Below are 11,081 nucleotides of genomic sequence, written 5' to 3'. Positions count from 1 at the left end.
CCTCGCCCTGCAAGAAAAACGCGCCTTGCAAATTCCGATAGCTTTGAACTATTGCTTGTCTTCAAAGTTTTTAATTTTTAATAAGGAGACTAGCCTTTTTATCTTTCTCGCTATTTTGAGTCGAGTAGATCCAGTTGAGTTCAGTTTAACCAGTTTTCCACGATCAAGGAATTCTGTTGGAAAAAAGGCAGAAATTAACTCGCAAAGCTCTGCAAACGTTTCTCGTAAAATTTCCATGGCGGGAGCAAAATTAGTTTTATTAATCAGTCACCTTTTGTCTTTAAGTTTCTTTTGTTTTCTTAAAAGTGAAGAAGTAGCCAAGTACAACGACTTGGATGAGTTCCAAAAATGGTTTGAAGATAACGGTGGAAGGTGTCGGTGCAAATTCGTGGAGACGAGAGGAAAATTGTTAACCGCCATATCTGAACAAAGGATTGGAGAAATGGAATCAATTCTGATGGTTCCGCAGTCATTAGTCGTAAACGTTACTGTCATTGAAAGGTACAAGAAAGACACTAGTGACGAGTGAAACTGAGAGGTTGTTTTCTATATTGCAAGTCAGATTCAGATTTTTATTTTTATTTGCACTATTTATAAATATTTTAACAGTGCGAGTCTAAAATTAAACGTTACAGTGCATTGATGTAACTGATGTAAATGACAGGAATCAAGTAAGGCTTGACGCTACTGTGAATGTGATTGATCAAGAACCTTCTCTGATCAACGGCATCAGGAACCACAAGCTTAAGGACAGAGAAAAATATCTGATCTGGGTTGGAATCAAACAAACGACCTCCGTAATAGATCACCATTGCTCTACCGACTCAGCTACAAGGCCAGACGGGAGCAGGCTGTGGGAGTCTTAGGAAAAATTAGCTTGGCCCAAGCCAACACTCGTCAGTATAATAGATTCACAGTAGCATCAGGTCTCACTTGATTTCTGTCTATTACAGCTTCTGTCTATTACAGCTTCATAAATTACTTTTCACTGTGCTTGGGATAGAGGATGATTATGTTGATGCCTGTTCTTTAATATCAAAATTTAAGACCAATAATTATTATACTTTATAGCTATGTATTTCGCTATGTGACTGCATATTATAATATAATATATTTTAGCTTACAACTGCATATCATAATCCTGTACTATACTATTAACATTAATACCAACAATTATAATTTGCATCTTATAACTAATGTCGTAGTCCTATACTAGTAATATTGTAGACTAATATTGTAATCTTTCAACTTTTTATTTAATGTTTATTTATTACTAAAACCTGCCAAGATTAGCTAATGCTATACGTGGGTTGTGTAAATTGTGTGAAAATTGTGTGAATGAATAAATTTTGGGACAACGCTCATTCACACATTACGATGCATAATTTGTTAGAACAAGAAGAATAGAAGAAATTACACAGATTGAGGAAAGTTAAATGTCTGCAGTAACCAAGGTAGCTCGAGCTCTTGAATTGGTCAATTGCCACAGGCAATGCACTTGCACAGACACGCATAGTTTTGCAAGAGATGAAAGGGTACAAGAATGGAAATAGAGTGAGAAATGGATTATTATATAATCTTTCATGATATATCATGTATAAAATTATAGAAAATAATAAAAATAATATGCTAGAGGCAGTCAGTAGGAGATTACACTTAATAAATAGATTGAGTATTTAGAAGGTACAACTTGTACTGCTAGTAAAAGTGATTATAAGACAGTTAATACTTCCAGCACAGTGCTGGAAATAATTTTTCTTTACTCAGAGGACATATGTCCCTTCAAATCTTCCTTTTGGTTGGACATTTGACAAATTGGACCGTACATAATTTATTGACTGACAACACCTTGAAGAAGAGAACTCAAGATGTGCTGGTGACATGTTCGGCCATCGTGTCCGATCATAATATGAAATTGGCCAGACATATTCAAAATTTGTTCGGACAATGTCCGATGACCGACTGTTATTTCCAGCACTGCAGCGGAAAGGAAATAATCTTTGTGGACCAAGTCAACTATCTTTTTAAATTGGTCTTGAGACAAAACTGTGAAAGAATCTAACATACTTGTTTTCAGACTAAAATTGTTGTCTTATTTACTTCAGCTCAACCATAGGACCGACTCTTGAGCAGTTCTCTCTCCTTGATTACCAGATCATGAAAACAGAAGATCACGATCAACAGCACGCGTTGCACTTGATGCAAATGGCTGTCTTTGTTCTCTACTCCACTCACACCAGAAATGAGAAATGGCTTCCGTACTTCAAGGTTATTCTCAAAAAGGAATGTGATGCACTTTGGATATGGAGTGAAAATGAACTGAGAGAACTGCAAGATGAAAAATTGGCAAAGAGCGCTATGAAGTGGAAGGAAATGATCTCCTTTCTTGCTGCTAACATCACACCTAAACTGAACAATATTGGTATGTTCACTGGCAAAGAACTTGATTCAGATACCATGGTGAGTTTCCTTTTGGGAGTAGCTTTCTTACTATAGAAGCTCAAAGATGTGCAGAAATAGAACTCTCTCAACCCCCCTTCTGATTTTATAATAAAAATAAGCTCCTCTGCGAAAAGCAGAGAGCAGGATGTGACAACCATGTGTAACATACTAGGGGGTTTCAATAAAAGTTGGAGTTCATGCTGTCCTGTTTTAATGTTAGGTTTCGAAGAATTTGTCTTTAATTTTATCAATCTAGGGAAAACGATAGCCAACTTCTCTTAAAGTGAAAAAGCTGATGCTTTTCATTGGCTTAATTGGTACTTGTTATGAAACCAGCATATTGTCATGCAAATTATGCCTATTGACAAATGAGAGCATGCATACTATCTGACTTATTTCATATATTTTTTAAATGATTAGTTTGAGGCACACAGTTGTTAGTTATCTTAAAGTTTATCACAATGTTTGATCAAACCCAATTTCCATGTTTCATAATTTCCCCTCCAGCCCTCTGCTTGACCTAGTTTGACCATAATATCTTTTGAAATTAATATTTTATTATTAATGAAGGTGAATACAGTCTGTGCAGTTCAGAAACACAGTGTTAATGTCACCGGTGATTCAGGGCACCCTGTCAGGACCCTAGTGCCGGTAAGTTGTCTGCAATTCATGAACCTGTGATGGATAATCTTGATTGTACCTGGGCTCACACAGTAAGAGATGATCCCAGTTTTCTGTGGCAGGAAGCTGCTTCCACATCAATCACAGGGTTACCAGCCTCACCCCTCCAGCATTGTGTCACATCATCCATTTAACATACATGTATACCTGGATGGAAGGAGAGACTGTGTGGGTGGTAGAAATTCCCCTGCACAATTGTTGCGGTTTTGTATTTATCAAGTAAAGCTAACACCTTGTCTGCATTTATCTATTAAAATTGTAGGGCCTTGCCATGTTCACGTACCAGCCTAATGCTGTCGGATTCTGGTGGATTAAGGGAGGTGCATTGCGGTACAGATATGTGAACAGCACTGTGGAAAAAGGAGACACAATACACATTGATATGAATCCAAAAGGGGATAGTGTTCAGACATTATTTGAGTATGGTGTGTTTCAACCAACAGGAAGCAAGTTCTTTTCCCTTTTGCCAGAGCAGAAGAGTAGAATGCGAAGAAGACTTGTGGGAATGCTCAAACTCAGAAGGAGAATCAAATATAGCGACAGGTTCACCTTCAAAGCTGCTGGTCTTCCACATTTTAGAGTACAGGCTCTTTCGGAGGAAAATGTAAATGAATTGGTCCGAGTGGCAAGCAATGCTGAAAAATTATCAGAACTAAAGAAGATATTCAATAGTCCATCACTTCACACACGAGGCAATGCTTTCTACTCTTGTAAAGATGAAGTTGTTGCATTAAATTTGCTGTCATTACATCTGCGAGATGAGATGTCGGGCAGGAGCACTGGAATGCCGCAAGATGAAGATATCTTGTCGCAAAAGATCTCTAAAAGGCAACGAATTGCAGTGGAGTTTAGACTGAAATACAAGAAACTTGTTACAAATTATTTGGATATAACCAGTGCACGAGTTATAGAGACAAAAAGGGAATGTTTGTCAAGAAAAAGGGATGAACTTTAAGTCTTCAACGATTATTTCTGCACGTTAATTACGCTAGAAGCTTGCCTTGTTTCCTTTCGAAAAGATGCCACAAAGTACCATACCTGAACAATTATGTAAAAACTGTATTTGTATTGAATGCCAAATGTCTTAATCATGTCGGCTATTTATTAAACACCAAGCGTTGATAAAGGCCAGGTTTTTTCGAATGCAGGTGTCCATTTCTTGGGTAACTTGTACATGTGTTGATAGCAAGATGTTCCTCGTAAGAGTGGAGAGGGTAGTCGCTAAATGCCTTTTAGCTCTGTTGTTCATTCATGGGAAGGAATTACATAATCCCTGCCCTCCCCCATTCACTTTGGTCATCTCCCTGAAAGGAAGGTAGCGGGTTTTCTTCGGGGAAGAATTGGGACGTGGTTAAAACTATTGCGAAAACTGAGTTTATCCAAATAGCAGTTTCCCCTTGGCCAAGTGTCTCAGGTGAACCTCTCAAAAAAGAACAAGAAATTACAATTTTCAATTCATAAATTTAAATCAAGAGTTCTCGAGTTACGGAAAAAACTTCTCAACTCGCCAATTTGAAGCTGGGCCAACGCGAGTATTTACGTTAAAGACGTCGACCCGCAATAAGGTTGACTTTTTCGTTTTCGAGGGAAAGAATAAAACGAATCAAAACTGGGGTAGACTTATTTCTCGCCGCGAGAGTACTGTGAAGGCGAAGTTGTAGAATTTTGTGGAGAAAACTTATTTTACCAGCTGTTGCTATTTGAGCTTGTAAGTCTCCTTTCGAGACGCTTGTTAACATGTTGTTAAAGCCTATGTTACACCAGGCAATTTTGACGTGCAACTTATCTTGCAATTTTTGTTGCGACACAAGTGTCACGAAACATTGCTCACTGTAAAATACCCTGCCGCAGACATTCCACGCAACATTTTTGTTGCGCGGCCACCGTTGGAAGAAATAGACATCATTTCCACTTTGGGCAACGCTGCAACTGTAACAGGTGTCCTGCAACTTGTGTTGCAACGGTTTAAGCAACTGGTTTCGCAATGTGAGAACTTTTTTCGCACCAAGATTGCGAGACAAGTTGCGAGAAAAATTGCCTAGTGTAACGGGCTTAAAGTCCATGGCAAACTGTGATATCTTCCAGTACCGAATACTTTATCCAATTAGATTAAAGCCTTTGACCTCGCACCGACTCAAGATCTCGGGCACGGTTTTTTTCCATACGGACCCACCAGGACCAGTAAATAGCTTTTTTTTCTGTTTGTGTCCTATCTTCCACTGGGATGTGAAAGAGTGTGAGTGTTCAGCTAAACTGCGAGGAAGGTGGAAGCAAAATCCTTTGAAACGAGTAAATACTGCACCAATTAATGCACTGTGTTTAAAAGACGTTTTCGTTTTCAGTCACAAGTCCGTACGCAAACAAGAAAAAATATATATTAGGAGTTATTCAAATGAAAATCATCTGTCTCAGCAGATGACAGGCGTGTTCAAAAGGTCTAAAGATATCGATCGAAATATAAAAATTGTGAACTAATGACGCAAACACGACTCCAAACAGGTTGTAAAACGGCCGTAGATTTGTGAAAACTAAATTTCCGGGAGGAAGTTCGAGTAAATCTGAGTCTGAGTCATCTGACATGGTAATGTGGCCGTTTTCGCGTTTGACTGTGCCAAATTTTCATCATGGCCGCTGCTTCAAGGTGTCATATTGAAAGAGAAAGTGAATATTAACGTGCAGCCTTCAGTTAAAAAAAAACCGGTAAATGGATGTCGTCACATGAAGAAGGTTAATTGCCTTCTCTTTGCTTCAGTGGCAGCTCCGACGCTTAGACTGCTGAATTAAACCTGATTAAGCCGCGTGTCGCTTGAAGAACTATGAGATTTCATTGCGCTGCTCCGACAGCATGGACATCTTGCGCTGATCGTCGTCGGAAGCAGTTTTGTAGGAATATAAGCTTTTTAGATTATTGTGCCATGTGTCTTATTTTATCCGCTCATTCTGCTCTCCAGAGGAAGACAGGCAGTTGTGTAGCTCGCGCAAAAGGAGCGCGAGGTAAATTGTGATTGGTCTATTCACTGATACATCACAATGGGCATCGAATGCAGAAAACCAGTCACTCGGAGGACTAAAGTCGTGATTGTTTGAGAGATCTTTGCAAACGCTTTCCGATTGTTTTTAGTGTGAATTTAGCAATAATGGGGATTCGAGAATTCATCAGACGTATGAAATGCTTTGGTTCCAGCGAAGGACCTAAAAAATCAACGTAAGAATTGACAAAGTAGTGGGTTTATTCTTAAAACAAGATTGGGCGATTCTTTATCCTCAGAATTTGTTTATATCCTCAATGTTGTTTTATTTGTTATCAGAAAACAAATGGAAATAGAAATCAATCGAATGAATCGGACTATCAAAGGAATGGAGAGAAAGATCAAAACAACAAGGTATGAGGAGGGAAAAATTACTTCGCTCTTTTTCTTGCATTTTTAGTTTTTCTATCTGATTTAAAGTTTTGATAATTTCTAAAGCATAGGTTGTTAATACTAAAGAGCATCGTGCAAGGTTCCCCTGACTTTTCAATCAGTTGTCCTATCGCCCTTTCCAAGACACTGGCTCACCTTGTTCAAAGGTATTTACCATAATTTTTATGATAACAGGTGGATCATAGAAGAATGCAAGCGACAGGAATTAGCAGAAAAACGCGAACAAATTTTACTGGATAGAAGAAGTCGTCTGATGGGAAAAGTAGCACAGACTGAAGACGAGCTTCAAGAAGCCTTAGAACATCGCAAAATAACAATGGCTGATATCATGTGAGTTTTATTAATTTTGCTGGGTACGTCTTATCAAATCTTATCAAATACTTGGCTCAAATTGGATTGAATTGGCACAGGGCTTAAGTATAGCAGGAAGCCTACGGGATTCTTAGTAATGGTATACGCTGCCAAAGCCGACCTCGCTGATCGTGAGTGCTGCTGCCAGTTTAGATGCTACATCGTGGCATACATGGGGTCATACATTTGAGAAAAATCTCTAAGTCCACCGTCCAGTTAAATTTGAGTAGGGAGTGAAGTTTTTCCTTGCTATTATATGCAGTAACAATATTTCAGTTTCGCCGTGAACAAAATGTAATATCCACTCTTTCTTTATAGTAAAACCGGTCTGCGAAAAGTTGCCTTAGAGAAGGTCGTCCAAGCTTTGCAGAATAAAATAAACTTCTTCTGGAATGATCTGGGAAGTGATCCAAATGCTTTGAAAACCTGGCGGGAAAATCTGCGACCAATTCGCTCACAAAATGATATGCACAAAGCAGTGCCCAAGCCTCCTCTTTTTCCAATTCTGGACTTTGAGGAAGACGAGATCATTTGGCAAGCTGAGAAATGGAGCTCAGAAGAATTACAAGATGACAATGTTGTTTGGCAGAGCCAAGAAAATGTTACCGAGATAGCCACTTATCTTTGAAAGAGACTTAATTAGAAATGTCTGATTTAGACCTTTCACTGGATAATTCGATAACTCGCTATGTGTTTATTTCTTTACTTAATTGAATGTCAATAAATACAAAGAGAAAGAGAAAGACGGGAGAGGGAGGGAGGGGTGGGGGAGAAAAAGGAGAGAGAGAGAGAGAGAGGGGGGGGGAAGGGAGTGGTGGGAGGCGGATGGAGACAGAGAGAAAGAGAGGAGCTTTAATTATTGCACATAATCATTAAAATGTGTTACAACTGAATGATGAGTGTTTTGTTGTCGTGTAGAGAAATTAGTCCCTTGTCCTCTTTTTTCATCTGTAAAGAAGAACAAAAGCGGCTGCCCTCAACCACCTTGCCTGCGAGTACACAGGCATTTTATCGCTCTTCGTAACTGGACTTCTGTGATATCGATTCAGGCAGACCTGGTGAAACTGTACAGACTCTGGTCATCTTCCGCTTCGAACTGAGTGGGGCAGACCGTGATGAAAGCTGGCTTTATTTGCAGGCTACATGTTACCCTCCCCACCCTTAGAAACTAAATATGCTATTGTATTTCTTGTCTGGGAAAGGTTTCAAAGATTTTTTCATTTTCACTTTTCTGTGCAGATCGGTCAGGGAAGCAAGTGTTCGGGTACGCTTTTGGCTGTGCGCCAAAAAAGACAGGTGGTCATTGGTCGGCCCCAGTCAATCGTATTCATTTCCTTAGCACGATCCTAGGCCAACTTTCTCCCGAAATTAAATCGGAAATTTTTCGCAAAAAAATTACCGACCATTCTTAGACATGATCCTCACGTTGGCTCGACCCGCGGGTCCCTTCGGGGATGTACCTGTACCTGAAATAACAGACTTAACTGAAAAGAGTGTAATGTGAAGTGCTAAGTATCTATCCCACATGAACCATGTGAGCGCTAGCCCTACTGATGGAAATGGGCCCACACAAGGACAGAGAAAAACTCTGACCAGGGTGGGAAATGAACCCACGACCTACAAGGTCAAGTGGCAATCCCTCCTTGTACTTGTACGTGTTTATTGCCGTGACTATAACATCTTCAGTTTCCACGACCTGCTCCCGTCTGACCTTGTAGCTCAGTCGGTAGAGGAGCGGTTAAGCATAAGGTTAAGCATAAGCATAATGATCCTTTCTGTACCATTTGATCTCACCATAATAACTTTGATTTTTATCCAAAGGCTGTTTATTTTGCATGAGTCCAAGTGTTCACGGTACGCCATTACTCGCGTTCCAAACTGACCGATTGGACCTCAGAGAGTTGGATCTAGGGAAAAGTGTCGTTGTTTACTCATTGGCTTAAAATTTCAGCGTGTAAATGCGGTTCTTTATGCCAGTCACGTGTTTAAAAGTCTTAAAGCCCGAAACACCCGTGACGCGACGCATAGTGCTGCATATTAATTCAGCCTCGTACACTGACGCATTCATTTTTTCCTCGATCCAGTTCTCGCTCTCAAGATTTTAAAGTTAATAATGGCGCACCATTAAATAAGAAAATTCCAGTTAAAATAAACAGGTGTCTTTTTAACTCAAGGCCGCGGTAAAGGCTTATAATAATAATACATACATACTTAATTGACCGCTCCCCATAGGGGCTTTTAAGGGCCAATGAAACACAACCAACGAAACAACAGAACACATCAACAACAATTGTTAAGAATCCCAACTGGCCAGTTGGCTATTTACAAGTGCAGCTGGGAAGTTGAACCAGGGACTACCAGGAACAAATTCAACGAGTGGTCAGAGCGGGTCTTGAACCCGGGATCTCCGGATCTCAAGGCAAGCGCCCTAACCACTGGGCCACACTGCCTGCTTTTGTTGGCTTGCTTAGTGCCGTTAGTTAATATGGTAGCACTTTAAAGACCGGGAAAAATGACATGTAGTCTGCGAACCAGAAGTTGGAACGGTTCGCATTACTTTTGCAAAGAAACGTAACTCCTTCGCAAGGGAACTTAGGTACCAATGGTCCCGTCAAAGAGTGAACAAAAGTTTTTTCTTAATTGAAGCCTTATTCTCGGTTTTCACATGACCTCACGACCGCCATGTTGGTGCCCCTAAACAAAGAAAAGGCGGCCATGTTGGTGCCCCGACCAAATCCTCCGGGAATTGAACTCTATTATTATGCAAACGCTTCCTTTTGTTTTCGTTGAAAATCATGGCTGTTGATCACGTGAGTGAAAACCAACAATACATTTCATAGTTCCCCTGCTGTTTTTGACTTTGTCGTTTTAATCCGTTTTTCAGTTGTAGTTACCGAAAGTCTAGGCCCTCATGTCCGCGTTCAAGGGGAATGAGATAGAGCGTAGCGAACGTATATTCTCAAACATATTATTATTATTATTATTATTATTATTATTATTATTATTATTATCATTATCATTATCATTATCATTATTCTGTCAAAATTTTGTCCTTGAATTTGGTCTCTGAGATATGTTGAATCGCACTATTTAGTTTAAGCTGACTTAAGAGAAGATCTTCTGACGAATGCCCTTACACAGCATTTTACTTTATTTCGTGAGATATTTCTTGAAAATCTGCAAAAACAATGGTTTTTTCAAGTTTTAATAGGGAAGGGAGCAAATAACACTGAGCTGTTGCACGTTACGAAGCTGACATTTACAGAACCCGGCGTGCGCCCTTCCCTGCGTTTTATAAGGAAGTGAGTAACTTTCAGTTATGATCAAAACTAAGTTGACAGACAAAAACACGTTGTTTAGCCAGCGCGGCTGCCTTCTCCTTCGTTGACACTAATCTCTGTGAGGTTTATTTAAAAACAGTCATTTCAATTTCGACAGGTTCATCAGTCTCGGCCTTCAGTGTTCCTGGATGCGCAGGACTAAGTCCGATTTTCAGCTGGGTGTTGCAGTATTCTGGTATCGATAACTCATCCTCTAGCTCTTCTTCATCGCTTATGAAGCCAGAGGACTCCGGTCCACGGCTCCCGCGACTGTTGGTACGAAATATCTTTGCCATGCTACTTTGAAAACGCTCCAGTTTTCTGTCATGGTCACGTGATCGCCCGAGACGAACAAGAACTTTCCCCAGTGCTCGCCTCATTCCTTGCCTGATCCTTGAAGGAAGACAACGAATGCTGGCAAGAATAGAAGAGAAATAAAGTGCTGAATATTCATACCGAGTCATAATCCTGATCGCCTCTCCATTTCTTAACTTAGAACAATATCTTGTTATATTGTGGGGAGCAGGCTCGGGGACAGAGCATTCAACCCTCATCCATTGACCTTCTTCAAGAGAAAATGAGGGGACAGAGAGGGAGGCTCAGGGCGTTGGCCGGGATATGTCATGTCCACGAAAGTTATTTTTAGACGAGCGAATGTCTTTGTTCTAGCGGAAGTCTGTCTTCCGAGACGTCCGCATGCACAAACGTCAAGTCCACTTCGTCCGCCATTACATGAAATCTTTGCTTTTCTTTCAAACCTCAGACCAAGGTTGACCTGCATGCGGACGTCTCGGAAGACTTCCACTCGTCTAAAAATAACTTTCGTGGACATGACATATCCCAAGGGCTGGACCGGGAGCCTTCC

The 11,081-nt window shown here is 40.3% G+C and overlaps 2 protein-coding genes across 2 annotated transcripts; both read left to right on the top strand.

Annotated features, from left to right (window-relative positions):
* The first annotated feature begins 18 nt into the window (after positions 1–18).
* LOC137985550 (uncharacterized) lies at positions 19–4,262 on the top strand. The gene is made up of 4 exons (XM_068833170.1): positions 19–501; positions 2,106–2,460; positions 3,013–3,093; positions 3,386–4,262. Exons 1-4 carry the CDS (start codon positions 236–238, stop codon positions 4,076–4,078), a joined length of 1,395 nt encoding a protein of 464 aa, XP_068689271.1. The 5' UTR covers positions 19–235; the 3' UTR covers positions 4,079–4,262.
* Positions 4,263–6,437: 2,175 nt separating this feature from the next.
* On the top strand, positions 6,438–7,631 carry LOC137991069 (uncharacterized). Its single transcript, XM_068836196.1, has 3 exons — positions 6,438–6,506; positions 6,720–6,875; positions 7,215–7,631. Exons 1-3 carry the CDS (start codon positions 6,439–6,441, stop codon positions 7,522–7,524), a joined length of 534 nt encoding a protein of 177 aa, XP_068692297.1. The 5' UTR covers position 6,438; the 3' UTR covers positions 7,525–7,631.
* The last annotated feature ends 3,450 nt before the right edge of the window (positions 7,632–11,081 follow it).

This window comes from Montipora foliosa, chromosome 2 (genome assembly GCF_036669935.1).
Source record: "Montipora foliosa isolate CH-2021 chromosome 2, ASM3666993v2, whole genome shotgun sequence".
Lineage (NCBI taxonomy): Eukaryota > Metazoa > Cnidaria > Anthozoa > Scleractinia > Acroporidae > Montipora > Montipora foliosa.
Note: the sequence above shows the minus strand (reverse complement) of the source record. Positions and strands in the feature narration are given on the sequence as shown.